The 24306-nt window shown below is 42.7% G+C and overlaps 1 protein-coding gene across 2 annotated transcripts in view; it reads left to right on the forward strand.

Moving 5' to 3' along the window:
- The window catches only part of ZC3H7A (zinc finger CCCH-type containing 7A), a 38651-nt gene extending 15392 nt beyond the window's left edge, over positions 1–23259 (forward strand). For both annotated transcript variants that reach the window (XM_035718143.2, XM_049111387.1), the window contains 20 exons: positions 195–392; positions 1985–2143; positions 2398–2478; positions 2587–2625; positions 3320–3353; positions 3842–4125; positions 6529–6733; positions 7856–7920; positions 8475–8661; positions 10032–10193; positions 10919–11115; positions 11388–11488; positions 11927–12108; positions 12744–12820; positions 13683–13816; positions 14254–14359; positions 16830–16938; positions 18693–18826; positions 20558–20721; positions 22343–23259. In XM_035718143.2, the coding sequence (XP_035574036.1) occupies positions 195–392; positions 1985–2143; positions 2398–2478; positions 2587–2625; positions 3320–3353; positions 3842–4125; positions 6529–6733; positions 7856–7920; positions 8475–8661; positions 10032–10193; positions 10919–11115; positions 11388–11488; positions 11927–12108; positions 12744–12820; positions 13683–13816; positions 14254–14359; positions 16830–16938; positions 18693–18826; positions 20558–20721; positions 22343–22532 (2808 nt within the window). In that variant the 3' untranslated portion in view covers positions 22533–23259. The remainder of the gene's footprint in view (positions 1–194; positions 393–1984; positions 2144–2397; positions 2479–2586; positions 2626–3319; positions 3354–3841; positions 4126–6528; positions 6734–7855; positions 7921–8474; positions 8662–10031; positions 10194–10918; positions 11116–11387; positions 11489–11926; positions 12109–12743; positions 12821–13682; positions 13817–14253; positions 14360–16829; positions 16939–18692; positions 18827–20557; positions 20722–22342) is intronic.
- Positions 23260–24306: the final 1047 nt, after the last annotated feature.

The raw sequence follows: 24306 nt of genomic DNA on the forward strand, positions 1-24306 counted from the left end.
TTCATAATGAGAAATTGAATTTTCTCTTAAAAAACAAGCAAGATGAGATGGTGGTGGCATGGTCTGGGTTCCCATTTTCTTAGAACTGTGCTTATCATATAAGGCTCTGAAGTTTTCAGTACAAAAATGAAAATTTCCTAGTACCCTGACTTGTTCCGTGAAGGGCTTCAAGTGGTAACTTTCTTTTTTTAAAGGTATATTTACGTGCTCTTGTGAGAAATCTTTTTAATGAAGGCAATGATGTTTATCGGGAACATGATTGGAACAACTCAATAAGCCAGTACACAGAAGCTTTGAATATAGCTGGTTATGCAAAGTCTGAAGAAATTGTCATCCCTAAAGAAATAATTGAAAAACTGCATATAAATCGTATTGCTTGCTATTCTAATATGGTGAGTTGTGATTTTTCTAAAATAATGTTTCTAGAGAGAAAAAATGTTTTCAGTAACATAGTACAATAAAAGTCAATTTTCTAATTTCCATTCTTAAGAAAGACATATTGACTCCTTTTAGAATGGCCCGAGGCTTTGAAAGATCAACTTGGGCTGAATGTTTAGGGATTTTAGAAATCATTTGTTTCTTGGACTAGTCCTTGGAGTTGCCATGTCAGTCTGGCTTCTGGGCTGTCTGCTCATAAAAGAAATCAGCACAGGAAGATGCAGGTGTTCACAGATTTTTGTTTTCTGTAATGGATTCTTCTTTGGTTAGCTGTTTGGAAATTATATTTCCAGTTGATTTTTTTTTTTTAAAGATTTGATTATTGGGGCACCTGGGTGGCTCAGCAGTTGAGCGTGTCTGCCTTCTGCTCAGGTCATGATCCCGGGGTCCTGGAATCGAGTCCTGCATCGGGCTCCCTGCATGGAGCCTACTTCTCCCTCTGCCTGTGTCTCTGCCTCTCTCTGTGTGTCTCTCATGAATAAATTAATAAAATCTTTAAAACATTTTTGATTATTTTTTTGAGAGAGAGAGAAAGAGAGAGCACATGGATGTGCTTGCATTGTTATGGGCAGGGAGAAGGGGAGAGAGAGAATGTCCCTCAGAATACCTGCTGAGCTTGGAGCCCAATGTGTGGGTCGATCTCACGACCTCGAGATAATGACTTGGGCTGAAATCAAGAGCCAGCAGCCTAACCAGCTGAGCCACCCAGGTGCCCTTCCAGTTGACATTTTAAGGAGCTCCAACAAAGGGTGACTAGTGAAGAGAGTAGGACGACAGGGTGAGGCCTGGGGCACCACCTGTGTCTGGAAAGTTTTATTTCTTGAGGACCTGGGGATGTTTATGGCCAGATGTTAATGTTTATCTGATCTGGGTGATGGGTACATGGGGATTCATGCTATTCTTTGTGCTTTTGCATATTTGAAATTTTCTAATGAAGATAATTTTTTAAGGGTTTTTAAAATTTATTTATTCATGAGAGAAAGAGAGAGAGAGAGAGAGAGAGGCAGAAACACAGGCAGAGGGAGAAGCAGGCTCCATGCAGGGAGCCCGACGTGGGACCCGATCTGGGATCTCCCGGATCAGGCCCTGGGCTGAAGGCTGCGCTAAATCGCTGAGCCACCGGGGCTGCCTTCTAATGAAGATAATTTTTTAAAAAAAATTTTATTTAAAAAATTTTATTTATTAATGAGAGATACAGAGAGAGAGAGAGAGAGGCAGAGACACAGGCAGAGGGAGAAGCAGGCTCCACGCAGGGAGCCCGACGTGGGACTCGATTCCGGATCTCCAGGATCACGCCCTGGGCTGCAGGCGGCACTAAACCACTGAGCCACCTGGGCTGCCCTGAAGATAATTTTTATTTATTTTTATTTTGTTTTTTTCTGAAGATAATTTTTAGAAAGAAAAATAAAACTTTGAACTTAAGAGATTAAAAGGTATGGGGGTGGTGGTGGTGGTAATAGTCCGGGCCTTCATTTGTTTGCCTTTGTAGGAAGACCTCCGCACAAGAAATGAATTGTTGCTAACTCTGTTTGGTCTTACATCCTAGGGTTTCCATGATCAAGTTTTAGAAGAGTGTGATGCAGTCCTCAGTTTAAATGCCAGTAACTGCAAAGCTCTGTATCGGAAATCTAAGGCTCTCAATGACTTAGGAAGATACAGAGAGGCTTATGACTCTGTAGCAAAGTGCTCCTTGGCAGTGCCTCAGGTATGGAACTCCTATTTCAGTTCCTTGGTTCACATCATAACCATATCCTTGCTCCCAAGTGGGGAGATGGCTTTGAAAGAGTTCCCGTTCTCCAGCCAGCTGCCCACGTGCTTCAGCTGGGAACAAGGCTCATAAAGCAAGTGTCTCAACAGAATAGGAGTTCCGGCTGTTTTGCCTGTTTGTCTTCACAGTTAGTAAATATAACCCTCCATTAATCATATTTTCTTTCTTTCTTTCTTTTTCTTTTTTTCCAGGATGAACATGTAATAAAACTAACTCAAGAACTAGCTCAGAAATTGGGATTTAAGATAAGAAAAGCATATGTTAGGGCCGAGGTAAGCTGAGGTTCTCTCCATGAGGTATTTTCATTCTGTTTTGTAACTTTAGAGTCAGTTCTATTTTTAACTTAATTTTTTAAAATTAGTGTCTTTATTTTCTTGCAGCTCTCATTAAAATCAGTTCCTGGGGATGGGGCTACCAAGGTAAAGTTATGACTTCTGTAAGACTCATAGCTTTTTGTAAAACAAAACAACCCCCACCCCCCAAAAAAAAAAAAAAAAAAAAAAAAACAGAACCAAGCAGAAGCATTTACAGTTCTGCTTTTAATATTTTTGGTTTGTTCTATTTTTGAGAGCTTTTTGTTCCTCAGACACATAATTGGCCAGAGCTTCCTGTCCTATAAAAAGAAACAAACAACCAAGTAATATCTTTTAACCAGCATTTCCTGAAGCCTGATGGAGCATTTTACAGGATGTTCATAGATGTTAGGTTTTATTAGAAAAAATGGCTCAGGGACACATGCAAATTTCGGATGTCTTTGGGTTAAAACACAATTAACGAGTTGTGTTTTAAAAAGGTAAGTGTTGGAGCTGTTAGGATGCCATTGTGAGTGGGGAGTGAGTGGTGGCTAGACTAGTCCTTCTGGAACTGGTATATGCTCCTGAACATCCTTTGAGAAATACTGTGCACAAGAAACAGGCGGTGGTGCCGATAGACCAGCCCTGCTTAACCACGTGTCACCGACATTTATATATTCCATCTGTTTCTTGGATCTTAACTGGAAGGAAGTCAAATTGCTGGGAGAACTTACAATGCTGTCTTCGAGTAAGATTTACAGATTGCTTGTAGTGGAGAATCCTGAAAATACTATGACCCGTTATTTGGTTTAATTTCTAGGCTTTGAACTGTTCTGTAGAAGATATCGAGCCAGGTATGTTTCCACATGTCATCTTAATCTAGAAAGTGCCAGCTTTAGATGTTGTATGTATTGTAGTGTTGTCAAATACGGTTGCTGTGTGGTTATTAGTATTAAAGCAAGAATAATTTCGAAAACTACCTGGTGCTTCTGGATGTGCCGGCCAGTGGTCGATAATACTGGATGTCAGTAAGCGGTCATTGAACACCTCCTGTGGCCCTCCCAGCATCTCATAGCTCTGCCCAGAAGGGGCCCAGGCATTTTGAGAAAGACGGATACGTTTTCACAAGTGACTATGTCTTTTCCTGGGTAAAACAAATGACTTTTAGAATTATTTTTACCCTTTTATTTGAATCGCTTTTATACTGTTGTCTCCCTATTGATTTTTACGATTGCTTTCGTATTTTCACCTAGCTCTTCATTTTCTCTGTTATTGGCTCTTGACACTAGTCTTAATGTGAGTACACTGAAAACGAATGAGTACGTTTCAATCCATGTTACAGATTTATTAACTCCGAGGCAGGAAGCAGTTCCCGCTGTCTCTGTACCTGCATCCAGTTTCTCTCACCAAGTTGGAAGTGAGCTGGCCTCAGTTCCTATCATGCCCTTAACTTCTATTTTGCCACTGCAAGTGGAAGAGAGCCCTCTGCCATCAACAGTGTTGGCAAACGGAGGAAAGACTCCCTTTGCTATGCCAGAAGCTTTTGTGGATGATGGAGATATGGTCCTTGGGGATGAAATAGATGACCTTCTTGATTCGGCCCCTGAAGCCAATGAAACCGTTATGGTAAATTTCAGCATTACTCCTCTCTTCTGAAGCCAGGCTTAATTTTTATTTATGTTTTTTTTATTATTATTTTTTAGAGAGTGTAAGTGGGGGTATGGGGAAGAAGGGCAGAAGGAGAGGGAGAGAGAATGTTAAGCAGGCTCCAGGCTCAGTGCCTATGTGGGGTTCGATCTCGTGACCCTGAGATCAGGACCTGAGCGGAAACCAGGAGTTGGATGCTTAACTAACCGAGCCACCCAGGCACCCCAAGCTTAATTTTTTTTTAAATAAATTAATTTTTTATTGGTGTTCAATTTTTTTAAATAAATTACCAAGCTTAATTTTTAAAAAATTGCCACGTAACTGTATTTTCAGCAATACCTGTCGGCTGAACTTTGCGTCTCTTAATTTGAAAATCACTTTGACCTTTTCTGGTGGTAGCAGGCTCATGTGGTTATTTTTTAAGTAAAATAGGATTGCTAATCAAGTAATGAACTGGTTTTCCTCAACACCTTTGGGAATTACATAGTATGGAAAGGGTACATTTAAAACTCTGAAAAAGGGTGAGCCTGGGTGGCTCAGTCGGTTAAGTGTCTGCCTTGGGCTCAGGGCATAATTTCTGGGTCCTGGGATTGAGCCCACATCAGGCTCCCTGCTCAGCAGGGAGTCTGCTTCTCCCCCTGCCTCTTCACCTCCTACCCCCACTTGTGGGCTCACAATGTGTGCGCGCGTGCACATGCACATACACACACACACACACTCTCTCAAATAAATAAATAAGATCCTTAAAAAATAAATAAAATTCTGAAAAAGATTAGGCATTTGATATTTAAAGTAAAATGGGTCTTTTGGATTAAGGGCTTAAAGGATAACACCTCAAGGTAAGTGTAAAGCCAAGGTCAGGCTAGATCTGGACGGCTCTTGTTTTTGTATGGCCTGCAGAATAGGAATGGGGGGGTCTTATATTTTCAAGTGGCTGGAAGAAAAAATAAAAGAATGGTATCTAGTGACACATGAAAATGAGATGAAATTCATATTTCAGGGTCATCAGTAATGTTTTATTGGAACACAGCCACTGCTATTCACTTACGTGTTGTCTGTGGCTGCATTTACACTGCAGCAACACAGTCTAATAGTTGAAACAGAGGTTGTGGTTGGCAAAGCCTAAAATGTTTAAGAACTAGCCCTTTGCAGAAAAAGTTTACTGACCCCTGCCATAAGTTATATTGAAATAGCAGCAGGAGCAGCAGCAATAGCAGCAGCAATAGCAGGAAGAGGAGGAGGAGGAGGAGGAGGAGGAGGAAGAGGAAGAGGAAAGGAATTCAGGGCCAGTTTCCAGTGTGGCTGAAATAGATGATGTCCATGTGGAATCGACTGAGAGGAAGTACAGTGTTAAAGGCAGGCACCCTGGGGTTTGGTTTTCACCACATATCTGGGCTTTAGCAACTTTCCTCACCTCCAATTTCCTGGTCTGTACCGTGGCCACACAGTAGGATGTGTCCTGCAAAGTATAAAAATTAAATAGATGGTATGTGGGGATCCCTGGGTGGCGCAGCAGTTTCGCGCCTGCCTTTGGCCCAGGGTGCGATCCTGGAGACCCGGGATCGAATCCCACGTCGGGCTCCCGGTGCATGGATGGAGCCTGTTTCTCCCTCTGCCTGTGTCTCTGCCTCTCTCTCTCTCTCTCTCTCTGTGTGACTATCGTAAATAAATAAAAATTAAAAAAAAAATAGATGGTATGTAACTTTCATCAGTACTTAACAAGACACATGGAGGCTCAGTCAATTGTCACACTGATGAGGATGGAGAGAGGCTGCATTCCATTTGTCCCTGTGAGATTATAAATTCACATCCCAGAAGGACGGTCCAGGGTTTCTGGCTTCTTTTATCCCCTTGTCTTGAGTACCCTCCTTCTCCCCCAGCCCCCACTCTATTCCTCTGGATCTTATGAGTCTCATGGAAGGATGAGTGGAAGGTATCAGAAGGAAATGAAAACATGAATGTAACATTTGGCTTGATACAGTACTGGACATCATCCCTGCATCCTTTTTGAAAAAGTGGGCTTGCAAAGAAATGAACTCTTTAGCCTTGATTATTCTAAGTCTTGCTTTTTTTTTTTTTTTTAAGATTTTTATTTGAGAGAGAGAACATGAGTGGAGGGAGGGGCAGAGGGAGAGGGAGAAGCAGGCCCCCTGCTGAGTAGAGAACCTGATGTGAGACTCGATCCCAGGATCCTGGGATCATGACCTGAGCCAAGACAGATGCTCAACCGACTAAGCCTCCCAGAAGCCCCTTGGTTTTGATTTCACCTTCGTTATATAATTACCCAGTGTAAGAATTCGTGTCTATATGCTGATGTTTGAAGCAGTTCGGCCTACTGGTAACTGTCTCCTGGATTTTAATAGAACCTTTTTTCTTTTCTAGCCATCAGCGTTAGTCAGAGGAGCCCTCCCGGCAGCCAGCGTCCCCCCTAGCATACCCTTCTCCGCATCTCTGTTAGGCACCCTGCCCATTGGTGCGAGGTATGCTCCTCCACCCTCCTTCTCAGAGCTGTATCCACCTTTGACTACATCCTTAGAAGATTTCTGCTCTTCTTTAAATTCATTTTCAATGAGTGATTCCAAGCGAGGTAAGAATCAAGCCATTTATGTAAATAATCGCAGTTAATTTTTTAAAAAAGACTGTCTGTGTTTGGTCGTTATTTAACTGACTCTGGCTAGTTGGTACTTGGATTATTTTCAGGGTAGCTGAAAATATAAAAAGTCCGTCTCCAGTTTTAATTTGCCTGGGCTAAATGGTGCCATTCTGGAGATTGGGAAGCATAGGGTTACGTAGCAATGTATGTGGCACCTTTTTTTTTTTTTTTTTAACAAGAGTGTTTGTTAAGCTGGGTGTCTATTGTTCTGGGAGAGCGGAGGCAAAATGACTTGGAATGTTTTTTCCAGGAAAGGTGTACCCCATCTGAGAGAGTCTTAAAGACAGGCTATCTTTTCAAATTCTGAACGAGGCAGACACTTAGTCAAGACTAATTTCTGGTCAGAATTGTTCAGAATTAGACCTATAGAACTAGGTTTGGATTAGGCTCCATCCCTGGAGGTCAGGGCCCTGTGCCTGGTTCCCTGAGTTTTATAAGGGATTGCTGAGTTTTTGGTCTGACTCCTGTCTCTGTAGCTCCAGGCTTAACATCTACCTTCAACAAGAACGATAACCATCATCATACTGTTCCAAGGCATTGTTACATGGTTAAAGGCAGAAAAATCAAAATGAGATTGATGTAAAGAGATGGATACCCGAAAAACCTGAGATTTGTGGGGAACGGGAGGGCAGAGAGCGAATAACTGAGTGGTAGACTGACAAATAAGAAGGTGCATTGCGCCTTCCTCATTTTCTTAATGTTGTTATGAGTTCCCGCTTCAGGGTTTGCAAAGGAGAGGCTCAGTTCCCACTTGGAGTATGAATTATTGTCTTAGTCTTTTTTAACTTTAGGTCCTGTCCCAGAGGCCCTGCTTTATTAGCTTATGTCTCCAAAACCAGCTCTCTATTTAAGTCGGCTGAAGGGTTATGTAAGCCCTTGGTTTCCAGAGTTAAGGAGAAAGTCCACTGCCCTCTCTGGGGGTCAGTAGTGTGCAGGAAAGCTCCTTGGACCGGGGCGGGGAGTAACGCGGGGAAGCCGTAGTCAGCCCCTGAGCCCTGATGTTCTTATTACGTGATTAGAATGAGAAGGTCTGTTGAAGTGTTTTTATTATTTTAGATCTGTCCACCTCAACTTCTAGAGAGGGAACAGCGCTTAGCGGCAGTAATTCTTCCCTTTTACTTGTAAGTGTCACTTCCTCTTTTGTAAATTCGTCGTCGCTTAAACTTGAACTTGAACGTAGGCCTTTTTGCTTTAAGTAACTGACTTATTTGAATGGACGTGCCGGTGTCCCTTAAACGTTGTGTGTGCTGGGGGAAATCGTGGTGAAATAAGACTCTCCCGGGACATCCAGTAGGAGATGCTCCGTGTTGGACACTGGGGCTGTCCCAGACCAAGGAAGAGGCTCTAGTGCAGCGGAAACGAAACAGGGAAGAGGAGATCAGGGCAGATAAAAAGCCCGCGCTGTCAAGGCAGGACAATTACCTGTTACTTTTAACAACTCGCGGAGGATCAAAGAGAGTTGGGGGGGGGGGCTTAGACACCCCAAGAGAGGAAAACAGAAAGAGACTGGTTTTAAACAGAGATGCACAGCAAGGACAGACTAGTAGCCATTTCAGCAGATGAAGAATGTCCTATTTTTCACAGATTTGTTTCCTTCTTTAGTGATAGTGCAATATTTGTTGGCTGTTTTTTTTTTTCCGTTTTTTGTTTTTTGTTTTTCTTATTCTTCTTGCAGATGAATGGACCAGGCAACTTATTTGCTTCTGAGAGTTTCCTGGGAATTTCAAGCCACCCCAGAAATGACTTTGGAAACTTTTTTGGAAGTGCAGTTACTAAACCACCTTCATCAGTGACCCCAAGACATCCCCTCGAAGGAACCCATGAACTGAGACAAGCTTGTCAGATCTGTTTTGTAAAATCAGGTCAGGACCAACCAATGATAGTATTAATAAGCTCCAGCCCCTAATCTGAGAGTTCTTAGGAATTTGTAAACATGCATAGATAACACCAGCTACTGTGGTTCTTCATCCCCATTTGACTTCTTTCTTATCAAGCAGCGATTATTGATTTGGGCCCCTTGGGAGTCTAATAGGATAAGTCCACTCTTACTTGATATGATTTCATTTATAGAATTACATAGAATAGAATATCTACCTGGCTTTGTTGTTGTTTTTTTTATTTTTTTATTTTTTAATTTTTATTTATTTATGAGAGACAGAGAGAGAGAGGCAGAGACACAGGCAGAGGGAGAAGCAGGCTCCATGCAGGGAGCCCGATGTGGGACTTGATCCCGGGTCTCCAGGATCAGGCCCTGGGCCGAAGGTGGTGCTAAACCGCTGAGCCACCCGGGCTGCCCTCTACCTGACTTTGAAATCTAATTGACGTTTTTATGAAATTCTTTGCACCACACATACACGTTTAAAAAATGTTCTTTTTTTTTTTTAAAGATTTTATTTATCTATTCATGAGAGGCAGAGACACAGGCAGAGGGAGAAGCAGGCCCCATGCAGGGAGCCCGACCTGGGACTCCATCCTGGGTCTCCAGGATTACACCCTGGGCCGAAGGTGGCGCTAAACCACTGAGCCACCCGGGCTGCCCCATTCTTTCTTTTTCAAAAAAAATTTATTCATCTGAAAAAAAAATTTATTCATCTGAGAGAGAGAGAGAGAGAGAATGAGTAGGGAGGTAGAGGGAGAAGCAGACTCCCCCCTGAGCAGGGAGCCCAGTGTGGGGGTCCATCCAAGGACCCTGAGATCATGACCTGAGCTGAAAAGGCAGACGCTTAACTGACTGAGCCACCAGGGCGCCCCGAGAATGTGATCATTTTCAAATAAAGCAACTACTAGAAAAAAAGTGTTCTAAGATCAGTGTTTGATGTACTGTTTATAAAATTAAAGTATTTTCTGGTTGGTTTGTTTCATACCTTTACCCTCAGTCAGGTGATAGAAACAGTTTATCCTAAACCAGACCTAAATTCATTTTCTTTCTTAGTTGTATATTTAACGGTATTTTTTACCTTCAGAAGCCATCAGAATTCTTATCCTCACAGTTAAATAAGGTTATGTTTTGGGGCCACTAGTGTCGAATAAGACTTTGTATTCTCTGACAAGTAGCATATAAGAGGCACAAATTATTTCAGTAGCTTATTTACATTTGGGAATTATAAAAATAGGATTTTTATGGGAATTTAATAATCAGTATCTATCTGCTCCTATCTGCTTGTAAATGTGCCTGTAAAATAAAACATTGCTTCTTGTACCTACAAGCAATCCTTTTTTACATCTTTTCCAGGCCCTAAGTTAATGGATTTTACTTACCATGCTAATATTGATCATAAATGTAAGAAGGATATTTTAATTGGTAGAATAAAGAATGTTGACGATAAATCATGGAAAAAAATACGTCCAAGACCAACAAAAACAAATTATGAGGGACCTTATTATATATGTAAAGGTATGTACTGTAATTACTTAATTGGTATACATGACACAAATAATAAATGATTTGCTACATTTATTCTAATGGTGCCTGTATTGCTGTTACTAAAAGTGTGTGGGTAGAGTTAATAGTTCCTTGAGTTGAGACATTTGTATTTTTTCTGTTATTTTTACCTTCGTTTTTAACTTCTTTTTTTTTTTTTTTAATATTTATTTTAGAGAGAGAGAGCAAGAGCGAGCGAGCAAGCATGAATGAGGGGAGAGTCAGAGAAAGAGAGAAGGAGAGAATCTTGAGTAGATAGACTCTGCGCTGAGTGTATAACCCAACATGGGGCTTGATCCCATGACCCTGAGATCATGACCTGAGCTGAAGGCAGGTGCTTAACTGACTGAGCCAGCCAGGCGTCTCTTAAATTGCTCTTGAGAGAACCTCGTGGGTTCATTTTTGTCACTTCACCTGAATGTGCTTTGAATGACCTTCAATGATTTTTTAAACTTAGGTGGAGTACATGAGAGAATCAAAGCCTTTTCCCCACCAGAAATAGAAATAATTCAGGCCGTGGTGCTGATGTTTTAGAGTTAGTACCATCCCTGTGCAATAAGATGCGTATCCTTGCTTGACGCTCTCCGTGAGTTGTTACAGACATTCAGACGGTGCCCTAAACATATTAAATATTCACTGGCTTTGAAAAAAAAACAACAGCCACATTTTAACCATTTTTTAATTGTCTGTCTTTCTAGATGTTGCTGCTGAGGAGGAATGTAGATACTCAGGCCACTGCACGTTCGCTTATTGCCAAGAAGAGATAGACATATGGACGCTGGAGCGGAAAGGGGCTTTCAGCAGAGAGGCTTTCTTTGGTGGCAATGGAAAGATCAACCTCACCGTATTCAAACTTCTCCAAGAGCACCTTGGAGAGTTTATATTCCTTTGTGAGGTACTATCTCCGAACCTTCTTTTCTACTGTCAAATCGGTGAGAGTTTCTAACTTGCAAGCCCAGAAGTAGAAAATACTAAGCACCAGTCAGGCCATATGGGGAGTGTTCACTCACTCAGTGGTAGCCAGTACTAGTATCCAAGAGAATACAAAAAGCTCATTTTAAATATTAATCGGTAGAAGTATGGCATGTATACGTATGTGTATAAGTATGGTACAAAAGTTCTATTTTTTATTATGTTGTTGTAATTTTTCTTCTCTGTCTGTTCCAGAAATGTTTTGATCATAAGCCTAGAATGATAAGTAAAAGAAATAAAGATAATTCTACTTCTTGTTCTCACCCGGTTACAAAGCATGAGTTTGAAGACAATAAGTATGTTGGTAGTTTCTAATTTTTATAGTGACACAATAGATTCTGTTTTTAGCTCCAAATAAAACCAGAGTAGTATCTCCCCAGGCATTTTACCTCTGTGTTCTGTTGTTGCTGAAAGTTGATGAGTATTTAAAAATGTCTATTAGTGTATTTTGGTGGGAATTTTTAAGTGAATTCTTAAATCGATGTTTAATATAGAAAAGCATTACTAATTTGTATCTTCTTATGACATGGATTTAAGTATTTTATGGCTTAATATGTAATTATCTCCCCCACCCATGCAATCCAACAATTGCATAAAGTGATTTATTTTTTTCCGATAGATTTAAGATATATTTTCAGCCTAGAACTTGACATGATGTATGTATATATTTTTATTTGTTTTTCTTTGAAAAAGCTAACGCGGAACAATAATATGCCACTCCGTTTTTGTCTCAGGTGCCTTGTCCACATTTTGCGAGAGACAACAGTAAAATATTCCAAAATACGTTCTCTTCGTGGTCAGTGTCAGCTGGATTTATGTCGACATGAGGTTCGATATGGCTGTTTAAGGGAAGATGAGTGCTTTTATGCACACAGTCTTGTAGAACTTAAAGTCTGGATATTGCAAAATGAAACAGGTAGGCTTGTGCATGATAAAGAAATGTCTCCTCACAAACCAAGAAACAGACTCCTCAGTGTAGAGAACACACTGATGGTCACCAGCGGGGAGGTGGATGGGGGGATGGATGAAATAGGTGATGGGAATGAAGAGCTTGCTTGTTATGATGAGCATCAGGTGCCGAGTGGAGTGTTGAATCACTCACTATATTGTACCCCTGAAACTGATAGGACAGTGTATGTTAACTACACTGGAATTAAAATAAAAAACTTCGGTGGGAAACAGTCAGGGTTTGGCAAAGCAGTATCAGAGGCTTTTCTCCATCATTGTGCTATGGCAACATAGCTATTGATTTTGTCCTTAGCTTTAAACTGTCACTTTTCATTTTTAGAGTGGCTTGAGTACCGCCTCATGCAGTGACTTGCTGGTACCAATTCAAGCATGTAATATGCTTTTGTGAGGAAGAGAGATTCTTCCGATGGCCCCAAGAGCTATATTTGTACATACTCTGTTGTGAAAAAGAGTGACGTGCATTCAATCCTTGGTGGCAGATTATGCTGCATGGGGGGATGATGAGGGAATCCAGTCTGTGGTCAGGTTGGGGACCGTTCATGCACAGAGGGAGAACTAAAGGAAGGCTTGTACATTTGCCAGGTATCTCACATGATGCTATTGCTCAAGAATCGAAGCGATATTGGCAAAATTTGGAAGCGAACGTACCTGGAGCTCAGGTATTTTCTCTTGTATGCTTTCTGCATTTGGTATCCTTTCTGGGACAGTGTAGTAGATGCCAGTTGTTGGCAGATACGGTTTATACTTTTTTTCTTTTAAATATTATTTACTCATTTGAGAGAGAGCACAAACTGGGGGAGGGGAGTACAGAAGGGGAGGAAGAAGCAAGACTCCCCCCTGAGCAGGGAACCAGAAGCCTTGGGGCTGGATCCCAGGATCTGGAGCCATGACCTGAGCCAAAGGCAGACACTTAATAGAATGAGCCACCAGGTGCCCTAGCTGCAGTTTATACTTATAGTCCCATTTACTTTTTTTTTGCTGTTCATAAGACTTATTCTTAATGTGAAAAAAATCCCAAATTTTAGTTGATCATCATAAAAAAAAAAGTAGGCATCCCATAATACCTGCCAAGTAGGGTACAATTCTCTTATTCAATTTAATTGACAGAACAGTTTGGTTCTTGGGCTGTGAGGGTCCTGGGGATAAGGGAGTTAGACCGTGGCTCTGCTTCCCACCTGGCAGAACTGCTTTATTCATCACCTCCTCGCCTCCACCCCATAAAATTCTGGTTATCATCCTCCAAAGCTGGCTTTCATAAATTGAGGTTTGGTGTCTGTCATCTGCTCCTATCATATTCCCTTGCATTGGGTGGAGAATTGAGGATTTAGTTATCTAATAGTATATATAATAGTATATATAATATATAATAATATATATAATAGTATATATAATCAACTCATCAAAACAGATGGTATCAGAAAGTGTATGCTATCATGAAAAGAAATACATGGCAATTCAGCATTTTGTTCTTAGAAAACTGGTGTTCTATTAAAAGTAAAACCTATGTTTTAATTGTTTAAGGTACTTGGCAATCAAATAATGCCTGGATCTCTTAATATGAAGATAAAATTTGTGTGTGCTCAATGTCTGAGAAATGGTCAAGTCATTGAACCAGACAAAAACAGAAAATATTGTAGTGCAAAAGCAAGGCACTCGTAAGTAGCGTGTGAGTGTTACGTGTGTGTGTGTGTGTGTGTGTGTGTGTGTAAACAATGCCTGTTTCATAATTCTCTCTACATGGGTATAAAATCATACATATAAGAATGGAAGATTGAAGAGAGCCCAGCAAAGTAGAAAACATAGGAGTAACTGCAAAGTGAAAGAGAAGAGAGTTTTACTATTTCATTGATACGAATTCAACGAAATGGGATAGTGCCTTTCCTGAATTTGATCAGTTCTTAGCTCAGGATTTGTAGGGAATGTCTGTTAACAATTATCAACAGGAAATGAAATGACAGGATCCTAAGGCATTTCTTTTAGGAGGGTTGAGAAAAAAATCTCTGGTCCTTCAGGTACGAACGTTGTACCTGTCCCTTTATATTATGCCTTGTGCCAGTGTGTCTTTGTTTTTTCTGAACTCCATGTTTCTTAGGTGGACCAGAGATCGGCGTGCGATGAGAGTGATGTCCATCGAACGTAAGAAGTGGATGAACATCCGTCCTCTCCCCACAAAGAAACAAATGCCTTTACAGTTTGATGTACATACGTAATTTTTAAGCCACTTTTTTTTTTAATTAGGCATTTCAAATCATTAGAAAGTAGTAGTGATTCAGATTGAAACTTGGAGCCCTTTCAATGCTCATCGTAATAACACAATTTTTAAATGGTCCTCTTTTGTTTTCCTTCCCCTTTTGTATGTGTGGTTCTGTGACAGTTTTCAGGTTGACTGGGATTGTGTAAGTTACTTGGAAAAAGGAAATAGACAGTGGACTCAAGAGATAGTCATGGGCATGACCTACCTGTCCTTATTTTTCCGATGAATTACTTTGGGAGTGAGTGGGAGAGAATTTCACTTAAATTTGATTCCTGGGCTTTGCTCTCAAACCCAAGGTCTTCTGCTATTATAATTGCTATTGATAAGTTCTTTTGACTCAAGCAATGGATACCAGCTAAAAAGATACCCTACTTTGTAGAATTTTTCTAAAAGTAACCCAAAGGAAGCATGTTCAGTGTTAGAGGCACATGTTCTTCAAAACCCTCAGAATGAAAGTACCAGACCAACTTAAAGTTAGGGTAGTGTTTCATTCACCGGGTGGCACGTTTCAGATCAGTACCCTCTGATGCCTTACATCGTCTTGACAGTGACTGTCCGAGTGAACCCCTTGAGCTGGCTGGCTCTGGACTTTACTCTTCAAGAGAGAGAGTCTGGAGGGATTTCACTGTGTGAGATAACAGAGACACTTGGAGCATTGACAGGCAGTAAACTTTCTGCCCCAATGGCAGACAAAAGGAGAAGCAGTGCATTTGCCCAGAGAAGCAGTGCAGATGGATTGCAGAGTCCCCTCGCACATGCAGAGACCCCTCTCTGAATGGCCCGAGAGAGTTGAGGAAGAGGCAGGATAATTTCCCATCACCCAGAGTACCTTGCATTTTGTAAACTTACATACGTTACAAGGGTTGGTCTCAGAAGGAGGCGGGATGTTTGTGTTTTGTCCACAGTGGTTTTAGACTTGGGGACCTGAGTGATTTAATCAGTGGGCCTTGTAGGAGGGGAAGAAGGTTTACTGGAACCAGGACATCTTAGGCTTTCCAAGAGGAGATTACGGGAGCTCTTGTCATTCTTTGGTAAAACAGAGGTGACTGAGAACGATTCTACTTCAGCTGCCAGGACTACTGATTATTCTTCAAAGTCGGACGTGCTCTACTGCCGTGCAACGTGCCAGTAGCTCATTTTCTTTTTTTTCTACCATACTAGGTATTGCTAAGGGATCTGTTTTCTAAAAGAGGAAATAATACTCTGTGTGTGTATGTGTGTAGACAGTATGGTGAGGTGCAAAGAGAATGGGCTTCAGAGTCTGCCAGAAGGGGCCCTGGTCAAGTTACCCAGCCTCAGTTTACTCATCTGTAAATGGGAATAATTATGCCCTAGGGAAGATTACATGGGATGGTGTTATGTAAAAACCCAGCACAGTGGTGGCCTTTTCCTTTATCTCCTCTTCTCCCCTGCTCCTTATCGTTGAACTTTGAGACACTATGGTAAATGTTTCCCTAGTAACACCTGCCTAAGTACTCGCCGGGGTTTCACTTTATGCAGAGGATTGGAAGTGGGGGGGCATTGACGTTGTTCCAAGGGAGGAAACCTGCAGAATTAAGGGCTGACTGCTTTCAGGTTTTTAGCAAAAACTGAGGTTAAGCGGCCAGCCTCTGTTGAAACAGTGAGCAGATGACTAATTGTACTAGAATGCTCTATGAAGACAAGTATACTGATATTTAAGAACAAGCTGTCTTGGTGGTGGAGGTTTTCTTAGTTCTTGAGAGTTGTGGTTTTTAGAGAGACATCTGCATTCTGCTGATCGCCGTCACTTTATTTTCCTACCAGTTTCGTTGTACTTACTTAGTAAAAACACCATGCAAATAGCCAGCAGAGGTATTATTTGAATGCTGTGTAACTGGATGGCCCGGCTTGTGTAATCGTTGTCTCCAGATAGTGCATATGGAATGAATGATGGCTGAGGTGAGCTGCCAGTATAGGTTATAAGTAAACGCAATGTCAGATTTCTCCTGACACTCCTTAGGACCTTTGGAATAGTCTGCAGTTTCTTTACTGCAGGAGCTGACAAGGAGGCTTTGTGGGCAGGGAGAGTGGGAGCTGTCAGAGGAGGGGCCAGAGATTTGCATCGTGGAGATCAAACACTCTGCTGTGTTAAAAGCAGATACTCTGAATAAGGGAGTTTGTAGACCTTTTCTTGTAAGAAAATATTCCATGTCCTAGTTCCATGCTTTCTTTCTTGTGGAGATTTTCTTTTGAAAAACATTGAGATAGAAAGCTTAATGTCATCTCATGCGTGTTGGGCTTAGAGTCAATTTGAATTCAAAATACTCTTATGTAATCATTGTGTTACTCAGCATTAGCACAGATAATGATGCTTATTTTGCTTAAATGTAAAAATTAGGCAGTTTTACAAACTGTACTTTTGTCTTAAAGCATATTCATTTTTTTTAATACAGCTGTGCAATCATATTGCTTCTGGGAAAAAATGTCAATATGTTGGGAACTGTTCCTTTGCTCATAGTCCTGAGGAACGGGAAGTGTGGACTTACATGAAGGAGAATGGGAGTAAGTTGCTGTCTTAACTGTGGCTTGACATCCGTGAAGTCTAGCTTGCCAGGGAGTTTCCCTCCTCTCTGTAAATATGCCAGCTCACCACGAACCCAGAAAGCAGTTTGCGTTCTAAACAATTGTGCCATCTTGTCAGTGGAGCAGAGCCTGACATCTGATCTGTGTTTGCTTGGGTCAGAGCTAGATACAAATATGTAGGTCTGCGTGTGACACAGACGTGTTCCCAAAAGATGGTCTGGGAAGTGAACTCCTTGATTGCCTGAATCAGACCATCTGCTCCTATTGTGAATAGTCATCCCTGAAAAATGAGATTAGAATCGAAGGTTTCCATAAGGAGGCCCTACCGGTAGAACAGGCCCAGATGCAGAGGCCCGAGGAGAGAATGTTTGTTTATCTTGGTCAAACTGCAAGATTATCATGAGAGGCTTTGAGAGGAGCCTCAGACAACCTTTCACTTTTGGCCGGAAAGGTTTTAATACAAGGACAAGGATCGTTGTACTTAATCTCTAGTAAACGGATGGAAATTTACCAACTGTTTAAGATCTGCAATCTCTGAATTACAAGAACAAATCAGATTCAAGCATGTCACCTGCTGTGTTTATTAACCAGTGTTCACATTCGGTGACATGTATGGACAGGACTCCTTGCTATCTTGCTTGGAGGAGGGATGTCCTATTGGACCTTTTGAAGATGTCCTTGCATACCAGGACTGTTGCAATGATTCCTGCTCCCACTGGTCTGAATGGAGAAGGATTTCTAGGTTTATCTCTCATCTTAGTCTGATGGCAAATCATTAGAAACACTTGGGCAGGCAACAAAGCCGATTTTTTACCTTAACCTCATTACCAGATTTTTTTTTAGCCCAGTGGTTCTCAACTGGGGGTGAATTTTGCCACACATACCAGTCTCCCTTGGGGACATTTGGCAATGCCTGGAGATGTTTTTGTTGTTATGACTTGGGCAGACTGTCTTACCGGCATCTGGTGTGTAGAATCCAGGAATGCTGTTAAACATCCTACCATGCACAGGACAGCCCCCCACAGCAAAGAATTATCTGGCCCAGAATGTCAGCAGTGGTGAGGTTGAGAAACCTGGCTTAGCCCTTGATGGTGATGCCAAACGCTCTCGTTCTTACTGTAGAAAGCAGCTTGTAGCCACTGCCCAGCACCTGGTGGTTGTAAATTGCGCCCCAACATGTGGGTCTTTGGGGAGAGTGGTTTGAGTGATGGGTTCCCATCAGGGTCAGAACCCAGGCCCCGGTAGTAGTGAGTTTCCCATCTTTCTCTCAGTAGATAGGAGCATATCCACTGCAGGCCCTCGAGCCGTGTAAGGAGCCCGGTGTGGTTGTGGTGGTGATAGTGAGTGTCTTACTGGGAGCAACATGAAGCAGTATGAGCCCCCCCCCCCTTTTTAAAGCAATACCCTTTTAATGGTTCCTGACTTTTCAACACTCCCAGTGTCTTGCAAATGCAGGGAGTTAATTCATCTTGAAAGCCAACGTTTTCAGTCTAACAGTTCAGAACTAGGCTCAACAGCCGTGAGAGTTTACCTCCCTCTTGGACGGGTGGGGGGTGGGGGGGTTGTTGGGGGGTGTCCCCCTCTACTCACCGAATGCAGTCTGTCTCTGTTCCGCCCTCTTGTCTTGCTCTCCAAAATGTATGCCAGCTGATACAAAAGGTGCGCATGATCTTGTGTGCATTTCGGTGGCATATGTAAATCTCTGCTGCTGAAAGTGATTTGTTTTTCTTTAGTACAAGATATGGAGCAGTTTTATGAACTCTGGCTAAAGAGTCAAAAAAACGAAAAAAGTGATGATGTAGCAAGTCAGTCAAACAAGGAAAACGGAAAACAAATTCACATGCCGACAGATTACGCCGAAGTGACCGTGAGTGCCCCCCCGAGTGCCTGTGGTCACTCCGCCTCCCCTTCCTTGGCTTCCCTTCTGATGGGGCCTTTCCTTTCTTTGCCTTTTCCTCAAGCAGGGCTCCCTGGCTGCCTGCCTCCTCCCATCTCTCCACTCCCCTCTAGTGATCTGGGGCCCTTAGCTTAAGTCCCCTCCCTCATTCTAGCAAATCCTTCCCTTGATCCTTTTGCTGACTTTGGAATCTCAGTGCTGGTGCCTCTCCTTACTAGCCTGTGGCCCTGGCCAGGTCACTGAGTCACTGAGCGTCCCTGAGCGTGGTGGTGACTGGTAAGTGGAAATAGCATGGGTCCCAGACACTTAGGCCAATGCTGGGCCCCAGAAGATGCTCCCGACATGGGGGTGCTGTCCCCCTCACTCCCCATTCCTTCCATACCCGCCAGTGTCCAGCCTCCGCTTCGGGGTTCTGTGGAGACCAAGTCATCTGTGGTGTTTTACTGTTTTGGTTTTCTTTGAAATTTTTCATGAGCGTAAAGAAGATAACATAATATCTTGAGTCGACCATGCTTGCAGTTCACTGTGTTTGCTTCTGTAGAATAAAATGTTACAGGTAGAGTTGGGACTCTCTTTGCCCCCCATCCCTGAGGGACCAGAGCCAGCATGTATTTTCCAGGCTATGTTTACATATCTTTGACATATATATTTCTAAGCTAGAGTTTTGCCTGGCTTTTTTTTTTTTTTTTTTAAAGATGACACAGGTGCTTGCATTATTCTGCTTCTTGTTTTATGTTGTTGTTTTGTTTTTGGCACCTCCCCATAATTGATTCAGCTGGATCCAGGTCACGTCTGTGGCCCGGCCTTGCCCCCACATGTGTGTTTGGGATCTGTGCCCTGTGAACGCCACCTCCTCTGCCAAGGCACAGCGCTGATTCCCCTGCACCCTTGAGGTGTGTCCGCATTCCCAGGGCAGGGTCACCTGGACTTGCTGGATTGTGAGACTTACCTGGGCTGTTTATTCAGGTAGCTCTTCCATCTGTCCCCCAGCCAGAGTGAGTCACAGTCTCATGGGAAGTCTTTCCAGGAACCCGTTCTTATCCACTTGCCAAACGATTCTTACCCAGGGCATTTGGGGAACATTTGCCTAGCTCAGAGGCTTGCAGCTTGCATCTGTGGTAGCACTTACACTGACCAGAACACAGTTCCTTCTGTGTAGGCCTGTGCCCCGGAGGCAGGGTCTTCTCAGCATCTGCACCTCCCTGGTCCCTGGCACGAGTCTTGGCCCATAGTGGGAGCTCATTTCACGTGCCCTGAATGGAATGGCTGCTCGTCCCTCTGCAGCTGGAGAGCTCTGGGCTTTCATGTCCTCTTTGCCGGTCCTGATGGTGTTCATCCTTCCCAGAGTCCTCGGGTGAACCTGGCCTCTTGTCCTCCCTCCAGACATCCTTGTCTACACACCAGCCCCCGTCACCCTGCTGCCAGAGACTTCCTGGAACCCAGCCGAATCCATCACCACTGCTCTCTGCTGCCTGTATTCTGGCCCATCTCCCAGCACCAGGATCCTTTTCTTGGTCCTGTTTCTGACTTTGAGCTTTATGTTCTTGCCTGGCTCCCCCCACCAGATGGGCTCCCTGAGAATAGAGTCTGGGTCTTAGGTCAAGTGGTTTCTAGCCCTGGTGCCCTCCCAGAACAGTGTTTGACCCATCGAGGGACCGGACAACACCCTCTGATGGGACGTGTGTCTTTTGTGCACTTTAGGCAGACTTTCACTGCTGGATGTGTGGGAAGAACTGTAACAGTGAGAAGCAGTGGCAAGGCCACATCTCTTCAGAGAAGCACAAAGAGAAGGTTTTTCACACCGAGGATGATCAGTACTGCTGGCAGCACCGCTTTCCAACAGGGTATTTTAGTATTTGTGATAGGTACGTAGGTTTCGTAAACTCCTGCATGAAAACTCATGTCATGTGACTCTTACGGTCATTCATTTGGTGGGCAGAGGTTATCTGGGTGGTGAAGCCTTCTGAGAGTGGATGCTTGGTTTTGGTCTCAAAGTTTTAGGGCAGCCCGGGTGGCTCAGCAGTTTAGCGCCACTTTCAGCCCAGGGCCTGGGATCGAGTCCCACATCAGGTTCCCTGCAGGGAGCCTGCTTTTCCCTCTGCCTGTGTCTCTGCCTCTCTCTCTCTCTCTGTGTCTCTCATTAATAAATAAAAAATATAAAATCTTAAAAAAAAAAAAGTTTTAGCTGCTCCTTGAATGTTTCTTCACTCTCCTGTGGTTACTTGAAAAGATTAGCGCTAGTCTACCTGAATGGGTTTGAGATGTCCTGAGATAACCAAAGAGAGATACAGGTTTGTTCCAATTTGCCCATATTGTCTCTGAGTTGTCAAGGGTGAGTGGCTAACCACAACCTGCCCTGCAGTGGATGTTCCGTCAGTTCTGAAACTGCCTTTGAATACTTACTGTTCAAGTGCATATATGGAACTGACTCAGGTCAAAGGAAAATGTTAGTATCACTCCTTTGCTTAAGTTGAGTTTGAAAATTTTTTAGCAAAAAATTTTGCCAGATGGTTTTGAATTGCTTCTCATTTTGTCACATCACAGTTTTATATTTAATTTCTCAATTTAGGGCCACGTGACACCCAAAACTATTGAAGACGTCTTTTACTTAATGCCACTTCTGATTTCTTTCCACTGCATCAGGAAGGACTATGGTCTCTTTTCCCCCCATCAATCAGTATTTCTTGTTAAATATATTTAAAAGTGGGCAGCCCTAGTGGCGCAGCGGTTTAGTGCCGCCTGCAGCCTGGGGTGTGATCCTGGAGACCCGGGATCAAGTCCCGCATCGGGCTTCCTGCATGGGGCCTGCTTCTCCCTCTGTCTGTGTCTCTGCCTCTCTCTCGCTCTCTCTGAATGAATAAATAAATCTTAAAAAAATATATATATATATATATATATTTTTTTTTTTTTAAAGTGCTGATTTTTCCTTTGTAGATGTCAAGGCTGTATAAACTCATTTTTCTAGGCTTAAGATGTTGAATTAAAAGTTTTTTTTTAAATGGTCTTTTTTTTATTATTTATGATAATCACACAGAGAGAGAGAGGCAGAGACACAGGCAGAGGGAGAAGCAGGCTCCATGCACCTGGGAGCCCGACGTGGGATTCGATCCCGGGTCTCCAGGATCGTGCCCTGGGCCAAAGGCAGGCGCTAAACTGCTGCACCACCCAGGGATCCCCTGAATTAAAAGTTTTATGCAAATCATCAAGCTAGTGAAGTGGGCACTTTTTGGGTTTATTCATTTATTTATTTATTTATTTAAATTTATTTATGATAGTCACAGAGAGAGAGAGAGAGAGGCAGAGACACAGGCAGAGGGAGAAGCAGGCTCCATGCACCGGGAGCCCGATGTGGGATTCGATCCCGGGTCTCCAGGATCGCGCCCTGGGCCAAAGGCAGGCGCCAAACCGCTGTGCCACCCAGGGATCCCACTTTTTGGGTTTATATAGATAACTCATGGGCACTCACCACGCTGACTTGCCCCACAGGTATACAAATGGCACCTGCACAGAAGGAAACGGCTGTAAATTTGCACATGGGAATGCTGAGCTCCATGAGTGGGAAGAAAGAAGGGATGCCCTAAAGATGAAGCTCAACAAAGCAAGAAAAGATCACTTAATCGCCCCAAATGATAATGACTTTGGAAAATATAGTTTTTTGTTTAAAGATTTAAACTAATATGCTGGCTTTTATGTATGTAACCTAATCAAAGCATTGACCAGAAAAATTGAAAGTGTTGTAAGGCACGTAGCAGAGGAGCTGCAGATTTTCTGCTTGTATTGGCGTCTTTCGTACCTCCTGAGCAGCAACCCACAGTAGGTAGGAAAACGGGCTGTTTAACAGGTCTGGCCATGCTCTCATGGCACCATTGGCATCATATGGCGAAGTGACCGCTACCCAGTTGCCATCTGTTGAACAGACTTTTGGATGAAGTGTGTTGGGGAAGAGGATGAGGTTATGTCTAAGACGACTCCTTGAGTTGGTCCTTCAGATAAGAACCATCATGGTGAGAGAATAGACACTTGCACTAGGGGTCAGAATACACTATGGATGAAATTCTTCACATGTTTTAAATGGAACGAATTTGTTTAATATAATAAAGTTTGCTACTTATCTGTACGTAGGTTGCTAAAAAGGATTTTCTTAACTCAGATTTTAAGCCAAATAACCATTTAACACTAGTACATGTTAAATGGGGTATTTTTCTGTATTTGTATGTTTCACTATCATAAGGGAACTAAGGATAATGTGCATTGAGAATATTTTGAAAAATAATCGGTTGACTCAAATTTTATTTCTTGGTCTTTTGCTGTTTAAATGATGATTTTGAAAGATTACACTTGTACTGTTGGTATTGTGTAGTGTATGGACCAATATTGCCTGTAATAAAGATTTTATATATAGATGTCTTTCATTTTTTGGTGTGGTCCTTTCCCCCCAAAGAATTATTGAAACTGGGCCCTAAAATCGCAAGGTTTGATTTTTTTTAAAACACTTTAATTCGAGCAATTAATGATAGTATGCAAATTAGACATGAGAGCGACTTTTCACTCTGTCCTGCTCTCCCCCAGATTTGGGATGATAAGCAGTTTCTCTTGTTCGGTGCCATAATAACTCTTTTGGGGCTCTTCTGTGTTTCATTCAGATGCATGACTAGCAAGGAGACCGCCAACTAGGATGGGGGTTATGGGTTTCCACAGATGACCGGCACAATACTCAAAATAGGGCCATTTTGGTTGTTCAAAGACCACTGAAGACATGGTCAGGATGGCTGGCAGACTCAAAGACAGAGCTAAGCTGTCCTCTGGGCCCCTGATCTGCTTCAGAGGCTGGGATGCAGTGAGCTAGAATCCTGTGAGTGGTAGAGAACTCAAAACACTCTTTAGATTGCCTGAAGAGATTACAATATAGACTTCTTTCTTGTGAGTATTTGTTGCGAGGGAAGAATAGCAATTTCTGGAAAGCCAGCTGCGGTGCTGATACAAAGTTTCCAAGAAGCATAGCCACCATTGTCCAGACTACCCAGGCTCCAGGCAAGGCTTCCTGTAACACCTGCCAACCTGCACCTTGTCAGGCATATCCTGTTTGCTAAGTAAATGCTTAGAAGCTTTAAAAGTTAATGAGTAGATTTCCCTCTGGTTCTAAGAAAGGATTTGCATATAAAATATATACTCTGTCCCCTTCTCAAACTTGACCAACTCAATTATGGTATAAAGAGTGGCTCTGAAAGCTCAGATATGGTGTGATATGGACAAATTAGGGCCGACTTACTCTTGAAGAGCACTGCAGCCTGATCCTGGCTGCCTGCTGCATTCAGAAATGAATTTATCCATTTCAAAAGTACATTGTGGTGTGAGAGCAGCAGTCAGAATGTCTAGAGAGAAGAGGAAATGAACTGCCTTTTTAAATCCAGGGTGGTTTCCTGGTCTACGAGACCTCACCTTACATTGCC

This window comes from Canis lupus, chromosome 6, assembly GCF_003254725.2.
Source record: "Canis lupus dingo isolate Sandy chromosome 6, ASM325472v2, whole genome shotgun sequence".
NCBI lineage: Eukaryota > Metazoa > Chordata > Mammalia > Carnivora > Canidae > Canis > Canis lupus.